The sequence below is a fragment of the Staurois parvus genome, unplaced genomic scaffold (genome assembly GCF_062004578.1).
Source record: "Staurois parvus isolate SC_StPar_1 unplaced genomic scaffold, SC_StPar_1.0 ptg000195l, whole genome shotgun sequence".
Classification (NCBI taxonomy): Eukaryota; Metazoa; Chordata; class Amphibia; order Anura; family Ranidae; genus Staurois; species Staurois parvus.
In genome coordinates this window covers 3,793,923-3,818,867 of record NW_028317991.1, presented here as the reverse complement: position 1 = coordinate 3,818,867, position 24,945 = coordinate 3,793,923, and the positions used below count along the sequence as shown (strand labels likewise).

Sequence of the window (24,945 nt, the reverse complement as noted above, 5' to 3'; positions counted from 1 at the left end):
TAAAGGGGCCAATATTTCTCTTCCCACTGACAACAGATATTATGTAATTTATTTTCTGGCCCACACTTAATAAAAGGAAAAGCAAAGTCTTGTCATCAGGCTGTCCACACATGGGTGTTCCAACAGCAAAACAAATGATAAAAAAACTGCTAAGCCACTTGGCTCTCCTCAGCAGCACCGATGTTCTCGTCTCTGGTCTCCTGACCACGGGCTCTTCAGGCTCACTCAGCCTTAGTTCCAGCACCTCGCTGCATGGGCTCACTCCTGGTCTCTAGACAAGGTTCTCCCAGCACCCCAGGCTCTCTCACTCTTCTGAAACTTGCAGACCATCTCCGATTCCCTGGACTCACTAGCTGTCTCGGCTCTCTCAGTCCTGCCGACTCATTCAGCCATCCCACCTCTCCTGGTATTGCAGGTAAGGAACCTCTCCCACATGGAGTTCTGTCCCCTGAGTGGTTCATCTCTTCTGGCTGGAGCATATCTCTGAACAAAGGCATCTGTCTCCACCCTGAGCTGTGGCCAGCTCCTGGCTCATGACCACCCTGCACACCTCCATACTCACACAACCTGCAGGTCTCCAGTAAGAACTGGACACAGGATTAAAGGCTTCATCTCATACAAGCCACTCTGAAGCCTTCAAGTTCCAGGTCCTGATTTAGGATTGCAAAACTCAAAGCTGTAAACACTTTGGAGCCCCTCACTCTGCATAACGCATGGTCTTTTTGGCCATGAGATTTCTCTCCGGTTCCAGCGGTTTTTTTTGTTTTTGTTTTTTTTAAACCTCAATTCCCCTCTCTGGTCATCCTTATGTCTAAAGTTTAGGTTCACATTGAAGCGTTTTTGATCCTTCCTTCAATCGATTGATCCCTCCTTCAAACGATCTTCCAATTAAAGAAGGGATAGAATGATAGATCAAACTAAGGATCAGTCAATTTAAAATGAAGGAAGAAAGGATCGATCGATCAAAAGGAAGGGAAAAAAAGCTAGATTGATCAATGAAAAAAAAGGAAAAAAAGGATTGATCAATCAAAAGGAAGGAAAAAAAGGATTGATCAATCAAAAGGAAGGGTTCGATCAATCAAAAGGAAGGGTCCGATCAATCAAAAGGAAGGTGAAGTGAAACAACAAGAAGCGCACCAACCTTGCGCATTACCTCAGTAACCAAAATTTATTTAGTAAAAGAATGGTACTCACAAACAGCGAATACAAACAGGCATGTAAGTCCTCCAAGGGACTTCAAAGGCAAGAGGCCAGTGCGAATCCCATCATGGGGGTAGCCACTCAGTACAGCTGACGCGTTTTGAAGGTCATGCCTTCTTCCTCAGAGCAGAGCTGGCCTCTTGCCTTTGAAGTCCCTTGGAGGACTTACATGCCTGTTTTTATTCGCTGTTTGTGAGTACCATTCTTTTACTAAATAAATTTTGGTTACTGAGGTAATGCGCAAAGTTGGTGCGCTTCTTGTGGTTTCACTTCACAGTTCTGTTCGGGCTTCCCCAGCCTTGGTTTGGAGCTGCACGACCTTGTATACTCCGGTGGTTGCTTTTTCGGAGTTTGATTTCATCTACTCACCACCGGCCTGGGTCCCGGAGCGCAGGAGAAATCGCATTTGGTCCATAATCAAAAGGAAGGGTCCGATGGATCGAAGGAAGAGCCTGGAAAGCATTGCACCAGAGATCAGTAGGTCGCTAATGCCATGCAGGTCTCCTGCAGACCTGTCAGAATATCTGATTGCCGTACGGGATGTATGGAGCAAGCAGATATTCTGACAGGAAGCTTCAATGAACTACCATGGCACTCCACAGCGCCATGGTAGTTCATTGAGAACTACAAACCCACAGCAGCTAAGCCTGTCGGGACTTGTAGTTCATTAATTCACGGAAGTCCGTGAGTGAATGACGCGGCCGTGTGGGCGGAGCCCCGCATTGCCGCGCTGTTTTCAAACCTGACAGATAGTAAGAGGAGAAATCTCCCAATACTATCTATCTGTTGGAGGGAGGGGGGATGTGGGTGGCAGCTGCAGCTATGGTAACGTTACACCCTAAAAACGCGTGGAACATGCAAAATGTTCCAAAGGTGGACTTATCCTTTAATAAAAAAAAAGAAAAAAGAAAAAAAGAAATGTGGACAAAACCATCACACACTCGAGCCCCTTATCTTTGATCACATGAATTACACCTTTCATAAATTAGTTTGTACTTTGAATGTTTCTTTAATATTTCTTTATTAAAAGGGGATTTCTAGGTGTTGATTTGTAAGGTAATGAACAACCAGCAATAAACTTTGATCACCATTGTCAGAAAATAAAAGTAAAAATTTTACAGAGTTGTTAATTTATCAACAATGCTGGAAAACCTGTTTAACCAATGCCTGGTAGGAGCGCTTTCCAAAAAAAACCAGCCCAACCAGCACCAGACATACTCAAATGTATGAAAAATAACCCCCATATGGCCAACCTAACATGTCTCTCTATTTGCCAGAAAGATAAAGCTGGCCATCCACATGTGGATTTTTTCCCATTTCCATCCCAGTTCCCAGCTCCGCCATCATTTTTTTTTATCTTGGAGAATACAGCGTTGTTCCTCCCCCCCCCCCCTATGCAGCAGAATGGCGCATGTGACCTCCCAAATCGAACTGTGCTTGGGCTTTAACAGTCGGTTGCCAGTCCCAAACACTGTCAACTGCAGAGGGGATGGCCAGTATGAGACGTCACCAGCCTGTCCTAAATAGCAATAGTGACAGCATCCCTTTAAAACTGACCGGTAAAAGCAAAACTTTACTGTGAGTTTAAAGTGGTAGTAAAGGTTATTTAAAAAAAAAAAAAGGGGGGGCCCTCCTGCAGGTTTAGGCCATAGTGGGTCTATTGTTCTTTAAGTGCTGATGGTTTAGTTTTTATGTTTATGAATGGGCACAGCAGTTTTACTTATCAGATCCTCCACACTGCTAGACTAGGCTCTGTAGACTGGGCCCTGGTCTAAGGTTCTCTGACATCAAGACCAATGCAGGGTCCATATAAGGTAAAATATACAGTAAGCGCTCATCAATAGTGGCAGCAACTGAACATAAAGGAAAACGCATATAAAGTCCCACAATTCATATATATAAAAAAATGCAGCGCTTGAAAAGAAAGGTGATGATAAGACACAGTCCAGTGAAAAAAATGTGCTCCGTATTTCCTAGTGCAGGTGGTAAAGATTTACACTAACCAGATAGCGTAAAATTATACGCATGTGTATATGTATCCTGTAGAGTCCCCTTCTGCACTCAGATCTGGTCAAATAGATAGCCGGAAAGGATAGACATCCTACGCCCTCTTGTGGTGAAAGAGTGGTCCAGCAAGTCAGAGCGATGCCAATCAGAGTAAGCCTTCCCCCTTCACTGGAGATGACAAGGAGATCCCTTGGGGCCCTTGGAATTAAAGATGGCCGCCGGGCCTCCTCGTGGCACCGGCGGCTTAGTATCAACGGCGTCCTAGGTCCACCTGACGCGTTTCGTGCGCACGCACTTCTTCAGAGGTGGAACAAGGACCGCCGTGACCGTCTCCTCTAACGTATATACCGTATCTGGCGCATGGAGTGAGGAAGAGAAAGATAGACACGTCTGCCTCTAACCAGACTAAGAAATCCTACAATATTGAAAAATTCATTTGTTGCAACAGTAGGTACGTTGTATATTTATTAGAATGCCCCTGCTCCAAGCAATACATTGGGAGGACAACTAGGCGGCTTAGGGACCGCCTCCGGGAACATGTCAATAACATCAAAAAGGGGTACAAGGAACACTCTCTGTCCCTCCATTACAGGAAATATCACCATAGAGACCCCTCTAGTCTGAGATTCGTTGGCATTGATGTAGTAACCGCACATTGGAGAGGAACCTTTAAGACCAGGGCGGTCTCACAGATGGAGACTAAATATATTTTTGAACTAGATACTTTGCACCCCGCAGGCTTGAATATTGAGCTTGACGTCAACTGCTATATTAATAACAGCTGAACCCACTAGGGTCAATTGTAGGATATTGACACAAGAAACCATGTTGACTATACTTTTGAGTCAACGGGGAGCTACTATATACTTAATTTCATTTTAATTTCATTTTAACCACTTGTGTATGGTAACCATACATCAGTGTAAATCCATTATTCACACACGCTTACTAGAATTGGACCATATCTATCTTCTGCTCCTTGGTTTTGCATGTTATGACATATGCTTGTGACACCTGTTCTTTTTAGTATTTTTAATCTGTTGCTGAATATAAACATGTATTTTATATATATTTTCTTTGTTTATTTACCTTGTCACTATGGGCTTATACTTCCATGTGACAGGTATTTTATATGTTTTATAATGCCAATTTACCATGTTGCTTTGTCCCTACATATGGGATTAATACCTACGTATAGGGCGTGATACCCTATTTAGTTAAGATTTATATTTTATTCATTAGATTATTTTATGGGGCTTTTGCACCTATCGGCCCCCTATTTAGGACACCTGTTTATTCAATATTTACCTTTTGAGCCCTTGTCCTGGCCAATTCACATTCTTTGGGAATTTGTTTAATTCTTCTCCCCTTTACATTATTCCACATTGGATGTCCCCTGAGGGGGTTTCCCATACAATATCATTTAATTTGCTTTTTTATCATGGCGTACATCACGTCCGATACTGATAATATTGTTCCTGTTAGCGCAGGGTATTCTGCCTTTTGGCATATGACAAAATCCACTAGTATGGAGCCGCTGTTTAGATGCTTGCATTCACTTTGGCCCATGGTAAAATGGCATCCGCGCATGCGCACTTGTTAATTGCGGACGCCCGGACCTCGGCAAGATGACGCCGCATCAGTGCGCATGCGCCAGATACGGTATATACGTTAGAGGAGACGGTCACGGCGGTCCTTGTTCCACCTCTGAAGAAGTGCGTGCGCACGAAACGCGTCAGGTGGACCTAGGACGCCGTTGATACTAAGCCGCCGGTGCCACAAGGAGGCCCGGCGGCCATCTTTAATTCCAAGGGCCCCAAGGGATCTCCTTGTCATCTCCAGTGAAGGGGGAAGGCTTACTCTGATTGGCATCGCTCTGACTTGCTGGACCACTCTTTCACCACAAGAGGGCGTAGGATGTCTATCCTTTCCGGCTATCTATTTGACCAGATCTGAGTGCAGAAGGGGACTCTACAGGATACATATACACATGCGTATAATTTTACGCTATCTGGTTAGTGTAAATCTTTACCACCTGCACTAGGAAATACGGAGCACATTTTTTTCACTGGACTGTGTCTTATCATCACCTTTCTTTTCAAGCGCTGCATTTTTTTATATAAATGCAGGGTCCATACCCAGCATTGAAAGCGAGAACACTGAGGGACAGTCCACTGCTGGAGCATGGGGGAGCTCTGTGTATGTGGCGAACAGAGGATCATGTATGTAAATCTTAATATCCCCCTAAAAAGGGGGTGCCTAAACTGTTAAAACAAAGGGCCAGTTTACTGGGGATTGCCAGTATGAGACGCCATCAGCCTGTCGTAAATAGCAATAGTGACAGCGTCCCTTTAAAACTGACCTCCGGTAAAAAAAAGGTTTACTGCCTGTTTAATACCCCCGGATCACAGTTATGAAAATCTCTCAAATGCCTTGACAATGGTCTTTTTTTCCTATTTGCCAGCTGTTCTCTCAGCCTTTTATATAGGGGTCTGGACGTCCTACCCCACATACTGGTTGACACGGACATTTCAGCAATACGTCACAAATGATGTGGAGCAAGTAATAAATTTCTTAATATTAAAAATATTTCCTGTACTATGTGAAATAAAATCATAAATTACTCGTTCTTACATTGGTAACCTTACAGATGTTACATTTTTTGCATGGATAAAAGACTTTCATGTTCTCAATCAAATCTATCACGTCTTGCCCATTTTTGAGAAAGGATGGCATTCTCTTTACTATTGGTCGCAAAAAGAAGTCAATATACTCCCCAGTTCTTGAATGCAGTGACCCAATACCATTGATTATAGGTCCTCCCTGGGGGATTCGTTAGACTCTTGTGAATTTTTGGTAAATAATAAATGATAGGCATTCTGCAATGAGTTGGGATCAGATATTTGGCTTCCTTTTCATTCACTATTCAATCTTTTTTAGCCAACTTAACTAGATCCTGAAGTGACTTCTTGTATTTATTTAAAGGATTATTTTTACTCTTAATATATGTGTCCACGTCATTCAAAATAGAACCCATTACTTCCTCATATGCTGTCCTGTCCAACACAACCACCCCTCCCCCCATATCAGCCGGCCTGATCACAATATTTATTTATTTATTTCAGGTACTTATATAGCACTGTCAATTTACGCAGCACTTTACATATATATTGTACATGTCTTTGGAGTGTGGGAGGAAACCGGAGTGCCCGGAGGAAGCCCACATAGGCACAGGGAGAACATTCAAACTCCAGGCAGAAGGTGCCGTGGTTGGGATTCGAACCAACGACCCTAGTACTGCCAGGCGGAAGTGCTAACCATTTAGCCACTGTGCTGCCCGATATTTTTATTTTTTAAGAAATTCAGACCTAGATGGAAGGATTCCTCCTCCTTATATTTTTTTAATTTGGATATCCCTTAAATCTTCTGTAACCATCTGTTTAAAGACCTCTGGATATTGGTTCATGGTACTGATCGGATTAAATGTCGAATTATTTCTCAACCCACTATGTGTAAACATGTCAGAAGGACTATTTTTATTTGCATTTTTATTGGGGCCAGGTAAGGAGGCAAAATACTTTTTAATGTTAAATTTCCTTATATATTTGTTAATGTCTATATAAGTACTAAATCTATTAAGGTTAGACTTAGGTGCAAATGTTAATCCTTTGTCTAGAACATTAATCTCATCTTGAGTAAGGGGAATGAAACTGAGATTATAAATACTTTCCCCTACACATCTTTCCTTTTCCTTTTGTTGTCCGTCCTTATTTCTTTCCCTTGTATTTCTGGACTTTCGCTGGTCAGCGCTATTTGTTCCTCTCCTCTTGGAAATGCTGGTCTCTCCATCTCCCTTCTGTAATAGTTTGGATAAGGGTACTCCCTTGGGGCTCCCCTTCCCCAACCCTGTTGGTAAAATGGGGCTCTTGTTTGGGGTCCAAGTGGTCTTCCTCTGTACCCTCGCTGAAAAAAATTATTATTATTTCTTGGACTTCCTCCATATGATGGAAGATTTCTCCACCCATCCAGAGGTTGAAATCTATTATAGACTGGAATATTAAATTGATTATTATAAGGGCTCCCTGGGTTGCCATTACCTCTACCTTTAGTTCTCCATGGGGAATTATATTGTGCATTCTGTGTATGGTGGACACTATTTTTCCGCCTGTCCTCCATCTTTTTTTCTTGTGGTAAGACATTCTGATATTTAATTTTCTCTTTAATGGGTGGATTGGCTGACGTAATATCTGTCGACTGACAATTATTCTGAACAATATTCTGCCATTTATAGGTATTGTAAGTTTGATAATCTCCCATGTCTCTGACGTATTTTCTTTAGGCATAGGGGAATGGGCACAGCACAGGTTAGCTCTGATGAAGAGGTTCCTGCCCTTGTAAAGCATAAGCCTCACTCCCTGTGTATGGGTGTCACTTCAGCAAATTCAATTTCTTAATATTGGTGGTTTTACACCATTGCACCTACATGGCCAAAGTTAAAATCTAACAGCTACCAAGCATGCGCAACCAGCCAGTGGCCATCTTTGTTGGTGGAATACTTCTATGGTGTTTTTGTACATGCTGATTTTAACTTTGATCATATAAATGCAACATACCCAATACATTTCTTAATATTGGTGGTTTGAAACTATGTGGAGCATTTCTCTTATATATATATATATATTTATTACGAGTGTCAGCTTTACTGATTCACATTGGAGGGTCTGGAGCCATTATTTAAGAGTTGTTTTGGCTGAACCCTTGCCACTCTTTCGGAACATTCTGGGGGATCATCCATATCCATGATGTTACCAATACTATAACAATGAGCATTGATTGACCACTCTTAGTAAGGGGTCGCAATCCTTCCGGTAAGCCTTGCATGCAAGTGGATGGCGTCACATTGGTGATATGAAGTTCTCTGGTTTCATCACGGCATGTGGGACAGATTTGTTTGTTTCTATCAAAGACTTTACACTGTATCATTATCATTTATCTTGCATAGTTCTTAAGATCAAGGTTCAGGGTTTATTCACTGGCTGAGCGCTGTACTTTCTGTTTAATTGGAGGACTCACAGTTTTTCATGTTGACTGTATCACGTAGGCAGGATTAGTGGGTCTATTGTTCTTTAAGTGCTGATGGTTTTTAGTTTAGTTTTTATGTTTATGAATGGGCACAGCAGTTTTACTTACAGTTGCAAGAAAAAGTATGTGAACCCCTTGGGATTACGTGGAGTTTTGCATGAATTGGGCATAAAATGTGCTCTGAGCGTCATCTAAGTCACAACAATAGAAGAACACAGTCTGCTGAACATAATACTACACAAACATTAGATGTTGCCATGGTTTAATTGCACATAACGTAAACATTCACAGTGCAGGGAGGAAAAAGTATGTGAGGTCGTAGCTTAATGACTTCTCCCAGAGCTAATTGGAGCCAGGAGTGAGCCAACCTTGACTCCAATCAGTGTGATGATATTAGATGTGTTGCTGACAGCTGTCCTGCCCTTAAAAAACACACACCTGTTTTGGGTTTACTGGTTTCAAGAAGCACTGTCTGATGTGAACCATGCCTCGCAGAAAAGAGCTCTCAGAAGACCTACGATCAAGAATTGTTGACTTGCATGAAGCTGGAAAGGGTTACAAAAGTATCTCCAAAAGCCTTGATGTTCATGTGTCCACGGTAAGACAGACTGTCTACAAATGGAGAAAGTTTAGCACTGTTGCTACTCTCCCTAGGCGTGGTCGTCCTGTAAGAATGACTGCAAGAGCACAGCGCAGAATGCTGCATGAGGTAAAGAAGAATCCCAGAGTGTCAGCTAAAGACCTACAGAAATCTCTGGCACATGCTAACATTTTTGTTGACACATCTACAATAAGGAAAACATTAAACAAGAATGGAGTACATGGGAGGACACCACGGAGGAAGCCATTGCTGTCCAAAAAGAATATTGCAGCACGGTTGAAGTTTACAAAAGAGCACCTGGATGTTCCACAGCACTACTGGCAAAATATACTGTGGACAGATGAAACCAAGATTGAGTTGTTTGGGAAGAACACACAACACTATGTGTGGAGAAAAAAAGGCACAGCACACCAACATCCAAACCTCATCCCCACTGTGAAACATGGCGGAGGGAGCATCATGGTTTGGGGCTGCTTTGCTGCCTCAGGGCCTGGACGGATTGTTGTCATTGATGGGAAAATGAATTCCAGAGTTTATCAAGACATTTTGCAGGAAAACGTACGACCATCTGTCCGCCAACTGAAGCTCCGCAGAGGATGGGTGATGCAACAGGACAATGACCCAAAGCATACAAGTCATTCAACAAAACAATGGCTGCAACAGCACAGAATACGCCTTCTGGAGTGGCCCAGTCAGAGTCCTGACCTCAACCCGATTGAAATGCTGTGGCATGACCTTAAGAGAGCGATTCACACCAGACATCCCAAGAATATTGCTACACTGAAACAGTTTTGTGAAGAGGAGTGGTCCAAAATGACTCCAGATCGTTGTGCAGGTCTGATCTGCAACTACAGGAAACGTTTGGTTGAGGTTATTGCTGCCAAAGGAGGGTCAACCAGTTATTAAGTCCAAAGGTTCACATACTTTTTCCTCCCTGCACTGTGAATGTTTACATGTTATGTGCAATTAAACCATGGCAACATCTAATGTTTGTGTAGTATTATGTTCAGCAGACTGTGTTCTTCTATTGTTGCGACTTAGATGACGTTAAGAGCACATTTTATGCCCAATTCATGCAAAACTCCACGTAATCCCAAGGGGTTCACATACTTTTTCTTGCAACTGTATCAGATCCTCCACACTGCTAGACTAGGCTCTGTAGACTGGTCCCTGGTCTAAAGTCCTCTGACATCATCAAGACCAATGCAGGGTCCGTAGCCCAGCACTGAAAGTGAGAACACTGAGGGACAGTCCACAGCTGGAGCATGGGGGAGCCCTGTGCATGTGGAGAACGGAGGATCATGTATGTAAATCTGCTCTTAATATTCCCCCAAAAAGGGGGTGCCCAAACTGTAAAAACAAAGGGCCAGTTTACTGGTCTTCGGACTAGGGGGGACAGACTGTAGCCATTGGGAGCAGAAATTGTTCTGGCTTTAGTAAGGATAAACAATGCATCTTTGGTATTAGGAGGAGGGAGAAAAAGTGCCCCATCACTGGTGTCAGTGGGCAGAGCAGTGCCCCATCGCTGGTGTCAGTGGGCAGAGCAGTGCCCCATCGCTGGTGTCAGTGGGCAGAGCAGTGCCCCATCGCTGGTGTCAGTGGGCAGAGCAGTGCCCCATCGCTGGTGTCAGTGGGCAGAGCAGTGCCCCATCGCTGGTGTCAGTGGGCAGAGCAGTGCCCCATCACTGGTGTCAGTGGGTAGAGCAGTGCCCCACCACTGGTGTCAGTGGGCAGAGCAGTGCCCCACCACTGGTGTCAGTGGGCAGAGCAGTGCCCCACCGCTGGTGTCAATGGGCAGAGCAGTGCCCCATCGCTGGTGTCAGTGGGCGAAGTAGTGTCCCATCATTGGTGTCTGTGGGCGGAGGAATAGCGTCTCATCATTGGCGTCAGTGGGAGGATTAGCGCCCCATCATTGGTGTTAGTGGGAGGAATAGCGCCCCATCATTGGTGTCAGTGGAAGGAATAGTGCCCGTTGTTGATGTCAGTAGCAGGAATTATGCCCCATTGTTGTGGGTGGAATAGTGCCTTGTATCAGTGGGCTAAAAAGTGCCCCAATGCCCAGATAAAGGAAAGCAAGGGCAACCCTAAAGTAAATGCGCAGTTAACCCTTGCAGCACAGGGGCATCCACCCTGCAAGGGAACACTTTTAAATTTTCTTGGAATTCAGCTTTAAAGCAGACTTTTCCCCCTTTTTCTACATTTCACATTAGCATGCATCACTGCGTGGGTATGTGAAACCATCTAATGCTAATAAAAAAAAAAAAAAAACAACCAAAAAAAAAAAAAGCACAGTTTTTGATTTTCTTATCTTCTTTTGAGTTCAATATCTGGTTCCTCCGAAGGCACTAGAGACTTACCCCTGGCCACACAAATGTCCCCTTGAATGGCAACGTCATTAGTGTTTTCAAGGAGATTCCATATCTACACTGCAAGATCATCTCACACATGTGCTGTACACATTAAACTCTTTTTTATAAAAAAAATTTGAAAAAGAAACAAAAATAACTTTCGCCTTAAGGTCTTGCAAGATCTTGTGGGAAAGCCTTTAAAACAAACAAAACAAAAAAACCCCCACAAAAACAGATGGGTCTAATGTTGTGTGGTGCGCAACAAGGCGCATGATGTCATACGTTCCTTCTCGTGCACCACAATATACTTTTCAAAATGGCAGTGTGGGAGCATGGACACCGGCTGCACAGAGGCACTCTGAAAAGGGATACACAAGAAGGAAAGGCAGCGTGGATATAGGAAAGTGTACCTGTCTATACACAATGTACTATATATTACTGCCATTTTGCTGCAGGATGGGGAAGGAAGGGTAAGGTCCTCTTTAACCATTAACTGACATAAAACGTAGGTGAGAAATATACACCATGCCATTAATATGACACCATTCCTGATGGAAAAAAAAATATTCTCTAAAGTTCGTACAACCAAATATATTTAATTATTGAAAGGTACCAGCTAAATTTTCATCTTCCTCCCCCCATTTACACATCACACACAGATCCAGCAAACCCATGAAGTCCATTAAAAACTCACCTCCTTCATACATGTCAAATGTCTTGGTGTCCACGACTTTCAAGGTTTGAGCTGAAAAGAAAGAAGGTATTCAATGGTAAACATACTTGTACATGGGGGGTCCATACTTTACAAGGACATTGTCCTCATGTTTCTGATGGTGTGCAGGCTGCCATCCTGATCCCTGACTTTATGACCCAAATCAAGCAGGTGCTTATTGGATGCTGGGACACTTAAAGTGTTACTAAACCCACAACAGTAAAATCACTCTGTATAAGCAGTAAAGCATGCTTGTTATACTCACTGTGGAACCTAAGGGGTTAATCCTCTGCATTGTGTAAAAGAATGTTTGATCCTGTCTTCTCTGATCCTCCCCTTCTTCTACTGTCCCCAATCCATCTGCTGATAGAACAGAGCCTTGGGGGCAAGCTGCACATACTCAGTTTGGTGTGTATTGTGAGAGTTTTATTTTTCTTTGTCTGGACCATACTGATTGGCCCTGTGCTGATCACATGCACCCTTCCAGAGGGTCAGGGATTATGTAGCCTCAGAGGACAATCAGGGGAAAATGAAAACTCCTCCTATAAACTTTAACCAGAGCTTTGCTGGACACTGATAGAAGACACAAGACTGCTCTAACTGCTGATGAAAAAAGGTATTTAGCAGTTTATATTTACTAAAATAATTGCATTTCCATGTTCTGTGGGAGAACAGATATAGTGAATGCAGGGTCCAGGGAGACCAGATATAGTGAATGCAGGGTCCGGGGAGACCGGATATAGTGAATGCAGGGTCCGGGGAGACCAGATATAGTGAATGCAGGGTCCGGGGAGACCAGATATAGTGAATGCAGGGTCCGAGGAGACCAGATATAGTGAGTGCAGGGTCCGGGAGACTAGATATAGTGAGTGCAGGGTCCGGGGAGACCGGATATAGTGAATGCAGGGTCCGGGGTTTAGTAACACCTTAAAGTACAACTAAAGGCTTCTGTATGACAATCTATACAAGTACCAAATCCAGTCACTGTGTAAAGCACAAACCTCAAAAAGTTATCAAAAAAACTTCTAAATCCTTTGTGTCTCACACGCTCCCCTCTCAGACACTGCGGAAAGGGTTTAGCAACAGAGGCGTTGCAGCCATTGGGAGTAGGTGTGGCCAGGTGATGGTCAACAAGCCACAGGCTTATGAATCAGTAGTGACAATCCTGATAGCCACACCCCCTGCAACATCTTTTCCTCCCACTGTAATGGAAGCAGACAACGCCTACATGAGAGCGGCAACTATGCTCTCAGTTCAGGAGCAGTGCAGGATTGTTGTCATGCCATGCAAACAAAAGGCATTGAAGTACAGGGTGGAATGTACCCTGATTAAAGGGGACATGTAGCCAAAGCTTTTATGGCTATACTTTTCCTATGGATCACTGGAGTGTAGTTAGTTCTGCAGAGCCAGTCCAGGTTGTGAACAAATCTCGACCATATGGTCAGGATCCACCCAGAATCCTGGAACGGCACCTGGCTCAGGCTCTTAGTGATCCCCGAGAGTCTGAGCCAGCCCCTGCCCAGCCCAGTGCTCCACTGACAGTCACCTGTTTTCTGCTCAGAGTGGAGGGGAGAACGGAGCGATCAGCGGTGTTTGATTGCTCAGTTCTCACTAGAGATGAATGCATCAGATCAATACTGCATTCACCTAGGTGAGTAAGTCTATACTTTTCTTTCAAGTACTTTATTTTTTTTTTAGATATTTTATATAAAACAAAGTGTATGTATGTATATACAGTTTTGTTCAAAATAGTAGCAGTGTGTTGAAAAAAGTGAATAAAGTTCAAAATCCTTCTAATAGCTTTTATTTCCATACACACAAATGCATTGGGAACACGACACATTCTATTCTAAATCAAAACATGAAGAAAAATACATCAAATTTGTGTTGTTCCTCTAAAAAAAAGAAAAGTGAATATTAGACTGTTCAAAAAAATAGCAGTATTTGTATTCTTCTTTACAAACTCAAACATTCACTATATAAACTGAAAAATGTTTGAAGATTTTGCTTTCCTTTGAATCACTTAATGAATATTTGGTTGTAGTCGCACTGTTTCTGAGAACTGCTGTACATCTGTGTTGCATGGAGTCACCCAACTTCTGGCCCCTGTGATCAGGTATTCCAGCCCAGGATGATTGGACTACATTCCATAGTTCTTCTCTACTTCTTGGTTTTGCCTCAAAAACTGCATTTTTGATGTCATCCCACAAGTTTTCTATTGGATTAAGATCCGGGGATTGGGCTGGCCACTCCATAACGTCAATCTTGTTGGTCTGGAACCAAGATGTTGTACGTTTACTGGTGTGTTTGGGGTCGTTGTCTTGTTGGAACACCCATTTCAAGGGCATTTCCTCTTCAGCATAAGGCAGCATGACCTCTTCAAGTATTCTGATGTATTCAAACTGATCCATGATCCCTGGTATGTGATAAATAGGCCCAACACCGTAGTATGAGAAACATCCCCATATCATGATGCTTGCACCACCATGCTTCACTGTCTTCACAGTGTACTGTGGCTTGAATTTAGTGTTTGGGGGTCATCTGACAAACTGTCTCCGGCCACTAGACCCAAAAAGAACAATCTTACTTTCATCAGTCCACAAAATGTTGCGCCATTTCTCTTTAGGCCAGTCAATGTGCTCTTTGGCAAATTGTAACCTCTTCAGCACATGTCTTTTTTTCAACAGTGGGACTTTGCGGGGACTTCTTGCAGATAGCTTGGCTTCACATAGGCGTCTTCTAATTGTAACAGTCCTCACAGGGAACTTTACACCTTCTTTCATCTTCCTGGAGCTGATTGTTGGCTGAGTCCTTGCCATTTTAGCTATTCTTCTATCCATTCGAATGGTAGTTTTTCGCTTTTTTCCACGTCTTTCAGGTTTTGGTTGCCATTTTAAAGCATTTGTGATCATTTTAGCTGAGCAGCCTATCATTTTCTGCACTTCTTTATATGTTTTCCCCTCTCCAATCAACTTTTTAATCAAGGTACGCTGTTCTTCTGAACAATGTCTGGAACGACCCATTTTCCTCAAAATTTCAGAGAGAAATGCACTGTAACCAGCATGTACAACATTTGCTGCCTTCCTTCCTTAAATAAGGGCAATAATTGCCACCTGTTTTTCAAAGAATGAATGACCTCACTAATAGAACTCCACACTGCTATTATTTTGAACATGCCCCTTTCAATTAGTGATTCAATTACACAGAATCAGCAGCATGCATGTCATGACTGTTGGGTCTGTTGGATTTCTATTACTCTACTACACCTGCTAGTAAATTATTTGCCATGTAGAAATATCATTTCGACCAAAAACAGTGATTGATCAGGTTAGTGATGTCTGACTGCTATTATTTTGAACACAACTGTATATTTAAAAAAATAAAGAGATGTGTAGCACTCAAGGTTAGAATCTGATTACAGGAAGCGGCAGTTGTTGGCCAGTTTAACAGCATCAATTCAATTCAATTCTTGCTGCTCCAGGTTAAAGCAGATCTAAATCCTAACTGGATGACATTTTGCTAGAGCACCAAGTATCACAAGTCATGTTTGTTTTAATATAATAATACACTGTTCACCTTTTTACATTTTTTGCATCTCAGTGTTGCTGATCTCCTTCATTCTTTTTCAGCCATTTCATGTCTACAAGCACTCATTTCAGGCTCATCTGCACAATGGTGGACCATGCCTGGACAACTGGGGGAGGTTTACTAAAACTGCAGCACTCAGAATCTGGTGCAGCTGTGCATGGCAGCCAATCAGCTTCTACCTTCAGCTTGTTCAATTAAGCTTTGGCAATAAAACCTGGCAGCTGATTGGTTTCTATGCAGAAGTGCACCAGATTTTGCAATTTTAGGTCACTAACCCCTATAGGGTGTATATTAACCTTCTTATTACACAAGGAATCAGCTACCTCTGGAGGTCAAGCAGACATGTGCAGTTTGCTTCCCTCTGATTTGAAATTCGGACAAAGTTTTCGTTATTTGGAGATTCGGATGAATGCCAATTTCCAAATTACTATAGTTATGCATTTAAACGAATCTGAAAAAACAAAACAAAATTTCTTCCGAAATTCAAATAGAATTTGAAAACGAAAATCGGTATATATGAATATTGCTGAGTATTGCTCAATTAAACTTTGGCAATAAAACCTGAAACCGCTTCTATGAGTTTTTGAAAGCTGTGTTTAGATCTAAGCCAGTGGTGGTAAACTTTCTTGATGTGAGGGGCCTAAAACGTGGCTCTTTACAGCACACATAAGATTCAGTGCATATTCAGTGTCAGAAACAGCAGGATATAGCCAGAGACTGTAGGTATGATACAGGACATAGTCAGAGACTGCAGGCATGATACAAGAGATGGGCTGAGACTGCAGACACGATACGGGAGATGGTCAGAGACTGGGGACATGATACGGGAGATGGTCAGAGACTGGGGACATGATACGGGAGATGGTCAGAGACTGGGGACATGATACGGGAGATGGTCAGAGACTGGGGACATGATACGGGAGATGGTCAGACTGGGGACATGATACGGGAGATGGTCAGAGACTGGGGACATGATACGGGAGATGGTCAGACTGGGGACATGATACGGGAGATGGTCAGAGACTGGGGACATGATACGGGAGATGGTCAGACTGGGGACATGATACGGGAGATGGTCAGACTGGGGACATGATACGGGAGATGGGCAGACTGGGGACATGATACGGGAGATGGGCAGAGACTGGGGACATGATACGGGAGATAGGCAGAGACTGCAGACATGATACAAGAGATGGGCAGAGACTGCAGACACGATACAAGAGATGGGCAGAGACTGCAGACACGATACAAGAGATGGGCAGAGACTGCAGACACGATACAAGAGATGGGCAGAGACTGCAGGCACGATACAAGAGATGGGCAGAGACTGCAGACACGATACAAGAGATGGGCAGAGACTGCAGACACGATACAAGAGATGGTCAGAGACTGTGGACACGATACAAGAGAAGGTCAGAGACTATGGACACGATACAAGAGACAGAGACTGCAGACAGGATACAGGAGATGGTCAGAGATTGCAGACAGGATACAGGAGATGGTCAGAGACTGCGGACATTTTACAGGAGATGGTCAGAGACTGCGGACATGATACGGGAGATGGTCAGACTGGGGACATGATACGGGAGATGGTCAGACTGGGGACATGATACGGGAGATGGGCAGAGACTGGGGACATGATACGGGAGATAGGCAGAGACTGCAGACACGATACAAGAGATGGGCAGAGACTGCAGACACGATACAAGAGATGGGCAGAGACTGCAGACACGATACAAGAGATGGGCAGAGACTGCAGACACGATACAAGAGATGGGCAGAGACTGCAGACACGATACAAGAGATGGGCAGAGACTGCAGACACGATACAAGAGATGGGCAGAGACTGCAGACACGATACAAGAGATGGTCAGAGACTGTGGACATGATACAGGAGATGGGCAGAGACTGCGGACATGATACAAGAGATGGGCAGAGACTGCAGACACGATACAAGAGATAGTCAGAGACTGTGGACACGATACAAGAGATAGTCAGAGACTGGGGACATTCTACAGGAAATGGTCAGACTGTGGACACGATACAGGAGATGGTCAGAGACTGTGAACTCGATACAAGAGATAGTCAGAGACTGGGGACATGCTACAGGAGATGGTCAGAGACTGCAGACAAGATAAAAGAGATGGGCCGAGACTGCAGACACGATACAAGAGATGGTCAGAGACTGTGGACACGATACAAGAGAAGGTCAGAGACTATGGACACGATACAAGAGACAGAGACTGCAGACAGGATACAGGAGATGGTCAGAGATTGCAGACAGGATACAGGAGATGGTCAGAGACTGCGGACATTTTACAGGAGATGGTCAGAGACTGCGGACATTTTACAGGAGATGGTCAGAGACTGCAGACATTGTACATGAGATGATCAGAGACTGCGGACATGACACAAGAGATGGTCAGAGACTGCAGACATGATACAGGAGATGGTCAGAGACTGCAGACATGATACAAGAGATGGTCAGAGGCTGCAGACATGATACAGGAGATGGTCAGAGACTGCAGATATGATACAAGAATTGGTCAGATACTGCAGACATTATACAGGAGATGGTCAGAGACTGCAAACATGATACAAGAGATACCTAGAGACTGGGAGCATGGTATAAGGGATGGTCAGAGACTGCGGACATGATATAAGAGATAGTCAGGGAGACTGGGGGCATGGTATGGAAGATGGTCAGAGACTGGGGACATGCTTCAGGAGACATTCATTATGTGAGACCACTAGAAATCATTGCAATAACAGGGTTACAGGGAAACACAGATCAGTGTCTGTAGGAGCCCTGAGGGGGGCCAAATTGCCGCATGTGGCCTCTGGGAAGCAGTTTGGGCACCAGGGCTCTGAGCACTGAAGCGAGGGTCCAGATGACAGCTTATAAACCTGCACCTGCCAACATGACATGGTCTTTGTGTTCCAGGAGCATTGTGGATTCATCACCTCATTGTTGAAGGTCTCTAGTTTGCAGCCAGACAGACCCTGCACCATCAAAAGGACGAGGAAAGCATTTCCACCGCAAAGCATTACTAAGCAGGAACCAGACGCTGCATACAAAATGAGGAAGTATGGCTTCCTGCACGTGTATATAGAATGTCACAGCTTGGTAAGAATATTAACATTAAACTGGTCTCTTTCACATGAATATCTAACAATAGATGTAAACTAAATGACATTTAGTTTACTAAAACAACCGTGTATCAAATAATTAACAATGTTTAACTAAATAAAATATTTCACCTAATTTTTTTATCCTTTGTTACATCTCAGTGCTTCTGATCTCCTGCCGAATATTTGCAGCCACTTCCTGTGTACATGTACTCCATAGATGGCTGCATGGCATTTCTCAAACCTGGTTAACAAATGGAGACAACAGTGGAGCATTCAACAAATCTTTGTTGAATACACCAAGACCAGGCAAGGTCTGAAAGCCATAATCCCTGAAGTGTGGGGCATGTAAAGTCAGCTCACCTGTGAATGTCTCTGTTGTCTACACAATATTTAACTACGCTTGTGCTATGTACATGGCACAGCCAACTATAGTCTCCAGCGGAGAGATTGGACAATAGAGGGGAAAAATGAAAGGATGGCAGAGCGTTGTCACCCTATAACAGAAAGAACCTGCACAGGAACCTCCATGGCAGGATCTCCAAGTATTTTAGCCACTTTCCTATTGGGCCAATTCTGACATTTCTCTCCTACATGTAAAAATCAGTATTGTTTTGCTAAAAAAAATACTTACAACCCCAAACATTATATATGTTTTTTTTGCAGAGGCTTCAGAGAATAAAATGATGGGTGCTGGATTTATTTTTGTAGCCTCCTTAGCTTTCTGATTATGTCAGTATTTCTGTGCTCAAAGCTGTACATATTTTTGCATGGAAATAATGTCATTTTTTTATTGTAGGCCTGTAATTCTTAGGAATAACTCACTGAAATCTGTCCGAACAAGAGTCTAGTAAACATCCCGGGTATGTTAAAATTTGAAACACTAAATCATAAATTATAAAATAATAAATAAAAATAAAAAATAATAATATAATAATAATAAATTTAATTCAATAATATAATCAAACCAAAAATACTGAAATTGGAAATAGAGCGCCAAGTTTGCACATCACTGAGCAAACTTGAATTTCCCCACGAATCATTATCACTCAATTCTGCAAGTGGCTCTAATTTACTATCGCTGTTCTCCAGCCGGTCTAAAACCGATTTTGACCTAAAGGGACGCTTTTTGGACGCCATGGACGTTTCTCAGTTTCCAGGCAGAAAGAACAGTAAAAATGCAGGCAGGGCACAGGACAAAGCACTCGGGACAAAATGTATGTGAAATGGTTTGATACAGGAATGTTATACTATGTGATTTTAGTGTATTGAGTGAATGTCACTTTTTAAAATTTTTAAATTTCCCGCCGTTCCATCCCCCGTACGTCCCGACGTCGCAGGGAACGGAACTCGGAAGACAGATGCTGGCATTGGCCGGAGGAAATTGCCGGGGACACTGCAGGGGGGACATCGCAGGAGCGAAGGACAAGGTAAGTGCAGAAGGGATCCCAGAGCAACGCTGCAGTGTATTCCCGAGTGTAGCTCGGGGTTACCTCTTGTGGTGCTGAAACTTTACCCCGAGCTACACTCGGGAATACCGCCAGGGAGGTTAATGTCACACGGTATTTGTGCAGCGGTTTTTCAAACACAATTTTTTTGGGACAAAATACACTGATTAATTTTATTGCACACAAACACCATATAATACCTAATTGTTTGTTAACATATAAAGATGATGATGTTACACCAAGTAAATAGACAGCCAACATATGATGCTGTAAAATTGCGTATGCCTGTGGAATGGCATCAAAAGACAGTACCTAAAAATTTCCATAGGCGACGCATTAAAAGCCTTTACAGGTAATTTTTGTTTATGTCAAACGGTATTTGCTCAACAGTTTTTCAAACACATTTTTTTTCAAAAAATACACTTTTATTAATTTTAACCACTTGAGCTCCTGAGGATTTACCCCCCTTAATGACCAGGCCTTTTTTTGCTATTTGGCGCTGCACTTATTCAAATGATAATTGCGCGGTCATGCAGTGCTGTACCCAAACGAAATTTATGTCCTTTTTTTCACACATATAGAGCTTTCTTTTGGTGGTATTTGATCACCTGTGCGCTTTTTATTTTTTGCGCTATAAACAAAAAAATCACGAAAATTTAAAAAAAAACAATATTTTTTACTTTCAGCTATAAAAAATATATCGTAAACTCAAAGTTAGTCATAAATTTAAGCCAAATAATGTATTCTGCTACATGTTTTTGGTAAAAAAAATCCCGTGCATTAGCGGGCAAACTGGCGCTATCTGGGAGGGGCGCTAACACTATTGGAAGTCGCCAGCGACACTGATACAGTGATCAGTAAAAATCTGTTCACTGATCAATGACACTGGTGACAGGGCAGTGAAGGGGTTAACTCGGGGGGGGGCGATCAAGGGGTTAGACGGGATTACTGGTGTATTAGCGGGCAATCTGGCACTATCTGGGAGGGGCGCTAACACTATCGGAAGTCGCCAGCGACACTGATCAGTAAAAATCGGTTCACTGATCAGTGACACTTGTGACAGGGCAGTGAAGGGGTTAAATGGGGGGGGGGGAATTAAGGGGTTAAATGGGATTACTGGTGTACTGGCGGGCAAACTGGTGCTATCTGGGAGGGGCGCTAACACTATCGGAAGTCGCCAGTGACACTGATACAGTGATCAGTAAAAATCGGCTCACTGATCAGTGACACTGGTGACAGGGCAGTGAAGGGGTTAACTGGGGGGGGGGGGGCGATCAGGGGGTTAAATGTGTCCTAGAGTGTTCTAACTGTGGGTATGTGCTGTTTTACTCACAATTTGTATGTCTTCTTCTCTGTCTGGAACGGAATATGTCCAGGCAGAGAAGAATGACATCATATCCTGTCCTGTGTAACTGTCAACACAGGACAGGATAGGACAGGAACCGATCATCTGATTTCAGCCGGACATCACTGGCTGAAATCGAATGATTGATCCCTCCGGGATCAAATGGTGTCACCCGTGGGTCAGCAGGAGCGCGCGCGCGCCCCCTGCCCGCGGAAACGTTGGGAGCGCAGAGCTCGTTTTAAAACGTGCTTTTGCGCCCCAGTGCCGCCCTGCACACGTATATATGTAGTGGCAGGGCGGCAAGTGGTTAATGCACAAACACACAATATGTTACAAAATTGTTTGGTAAAATAGAAAAGATGATGTTACACGGTTAGGGCTCATGTACACTGCAGCTGATAAACTGACGTTCAGGAGCTGTTCAGCGTTTTTTCAGCAGCCCCTGAACTCTCCCTAATGTTTTCCTATGTGTCCGTGTACACATAGCCGTTTATAGTCGCTTACAGGCAGTTGAGTTTACAGTCGTTTTTTTTTAATGCAACAAACTTGCGTTCAGACGTCGATTTTATCAGCGTTTCAAACGCAAAGCGCTTGTAAATGCGGTTAAACTGTGTTTATAAGCGTTTGCAATTATTTTTTAACTCTTCCAGTTCCCGATGCTGTCCAGAGCCTTTTAACATCGTGAAAAATGCATGGAAAGCATTTTCAAGGTACTCAGATGGACAAAACACTGAACACAGGATGTTCCTACCAAGCTGGTCACACATCATGACAATTCACACCTCAGACCTTTCCCACCCTTGGAAACAAAAGATATGTTAATGAACTACAGTCTCCTAGACTGTAAGCTCGAAAGAGTAGGGCCCTATAACCCCTCGTGTGCTGTTTGTTGTTGCTGTAATGTTTCATGTATTGTCCCCCCCTCTATTGTACAGCGCTGAGCAAACCCTTTGGCGCTATATAAACTCAATGTAATGTAATGTAATGTAACTGGATGAACGTTTGTCTTTTTTCAGCCAGACTAACTATGTAACTATGCTGCTCCCATTAGTAAATAGATAGGAAAGTATATCATATTTACTTGTATAAACTTCTTTTTCACATTTCTTCAGTTACTTCCTGGTTTATGTGCCTATGCAAATTACGTCATATATCTCAGGAGTATTCAGGAGGGGGGGGGGGGGGGTTCTCAGCTCAGCCTATGCCTGAGATAAGGGCAGAAGGATTCCAGAAAGTAAATGACACTCTAATCATCTGCCCTTACTAATGATGGCCACTGAAAAACACTCCAAAAACATGGGTCAGAACTTGCAGAAACGCTCAAAAATGCATGAATCGTACATTTCCTATGTAATATCTATATAATTAAAAACACTCAAAAGCATGTAAATCTACCTGATTTGAGTGAATAAAAAAGTTCCAGAACTTTTTTGAGCTTCAGGCGACTTGGAGTGGAGATGCAAACCAGCTCCACTAATAATGGATTTTTTTCTTCTCAAGTGCTTTGGAGCTTCAAGTTACAAATCTCTGAGGTGTGCAAGGGGCCTTAGAGTTTACAGTAGCTGAGCCATTATTTCTATGCAATAGACAAACTTACGATTGACGATTACGAAGTTGAACCCTCTATCTCCGGTCTTCTTACCTCCGCCTAGTAATCTGAGTGACAAATCCAAAGAACAGATCACTAATAAGAACATTTTCATTAGGAAGCTGGAAAATTATATAATTTATTAAAAAAAAAAAAAAACAACCCACCAATCCCACTGCTCCCTCACTCGCTATGAACCTGTAACCATCCCCTCATATCTAAAATTGAAGGGCTCATTTGCACCAATGGGCACGTGCTATGGTCCACATATAACCCTCAGCCATAGCGTTATGACCACCCACCATAACCCGTTGAGGAATGGACTCCACTAGACTTCTGAAAGTATGCCAAGGCACCAAGCCGCAAGTAGAAAATCCTGAAAGTTACGAGGTGGGGCCTCCATGGATCAGAATTATTTTTCCAGCACCTCCCACAGACACTTGATTGGATTGACATCTGGAGAATTCGGAGACCAAGTCAACACCTCAAACGCATTGTGTTCCTCAAACCATTTTTTAACTCACCAACCAGGCCACCTTCTTCCATTGCTCCGTCCCCTTTGTAGGCACTTTGGGCTGTGGACACGGGTCAGCTTAGACACCCTGATCGGCCTGCACCTAAGTGGCCTCATACACAACCAACTGTGAAGCTCTGTGTGTTCTGACACCTTTCTATCAGAACTAGTATTAACTGTTTCAGTATTTTGAACTACAGTAGCTCTTCTACTGGATAAGACTACATGGACCAGCCTTCACTTCCCACATGCATCAATGAGTTGTCGTAAAGTCAATTGATGGAACAACTTCACTACAACCAGCCTGCCCATAGATGGATCGAATCTCGACAGGTGCCTGTTGAACCAGCGGAGATTCGATCCACCTGTGTCCGGCTTAAGTGGAGTTAAAAAAAAAAAAGGAATCATTGTTGACTTTATACAAAAGTTTTGATTGCCATGATCTGTGCAACACTTACATCTCATCTTCCAGACATATCACGGGCAAGTAGGACTTTGCACCACCACTTCGTACACTGTACACAAACTCTGATGGCTGGCATTTCCTCCACACGGCACACTTCTGTCTCACCGGCAGCGGGGCTGTCAGAAAAAAAAAAAAAAAACAACAAAGTGAAATGGCAGCATTAGAAGAACACACATAATGAAATGGTAATAAAGCAGGCCTAGCATCAGACAGATTTTTCCTGTTCTGTACATGCATGCTCCGTAACACTTCCAGGTATTCACACTTCTCACAGAGATCACAGAGCTCCCCATGACAAGGACATCACCTGATTTTCTCTCTCCAGAAGGACAGCATCATCTTTGATCAGGCATCATGCATACACAAGTATTTTTTAATGACGAATCTGAATGCAGCTGCATTGTTTTCAATGGAGCCATTCACACATGTGCATAAACATACACTGCATTCAGATCCATAAGCCCTGGTTCACATATGTGCGTTCCTGCGGGCCGCATTTTGCGCGGGCACGAGAGCCCATTCATTTGAATGGACTCCCGTGCCCCGGGACACGCAGGGAAGGAGTCCCTGCACTTCTTTGGAAACTGCAGTCCACACGGGAACCTTGGTTCCCACTGCAGTTGCGATTTCCAGTGCGAGCAACATGCCATTAGAATTAATGGTACCCGCCCGCAGGTCTGCATTCTTCTGTGTGGGTGGTGCGGCTGCACAGATTTTTGTGCGGATCCGCAGCGGCTCCACCCGCATATACGTGAATCTAGCCTGAGACAGAATCCAAAATCTGCATTTAAGAACATGCGCTTTACACGCTTAGGGCTGGTGCACACCACATGCAGTCCAGAGTGTTTTTTTTGCATCCAAAACGCATGGACAGTAGGTTACATGGATTCCAATGGCAAAGTTCTCACCATTGCAGT

General features: G+C 43.4%; 1 protein-coding gene across 1 annotated transcript in view; it reads right to left on the bottom strand.

The window, feature by feature from the left end:
- The window catches only part of FAM3B (FAM3 metabolism regulating signaling molecule B), a 137,586-nt gene that overhangs the window by 24,401 nt on the left and 88,240 nt on the right, over positions 1–24,945 (bottom strand). Inside the window, exons 3-5 of the mRNA XM_089677898.1 lie at positions 24,021–24,144; positions 23,058–23,116; positions 11,933–11,983 (exon numbers count right to left, since the gene is read on the bottom strand). Coding sequence (XP_089534024.1) covers positions 11,933–11,983; positions 23,058–23,116; positions 24,021–24,144 — 234 coding nt within the window. The remainder of the gene's footprint in view (positions 1–11,932; positions 11,984–23,057; positions 23,117–24,020; positions 24,145–24,945) is intronic.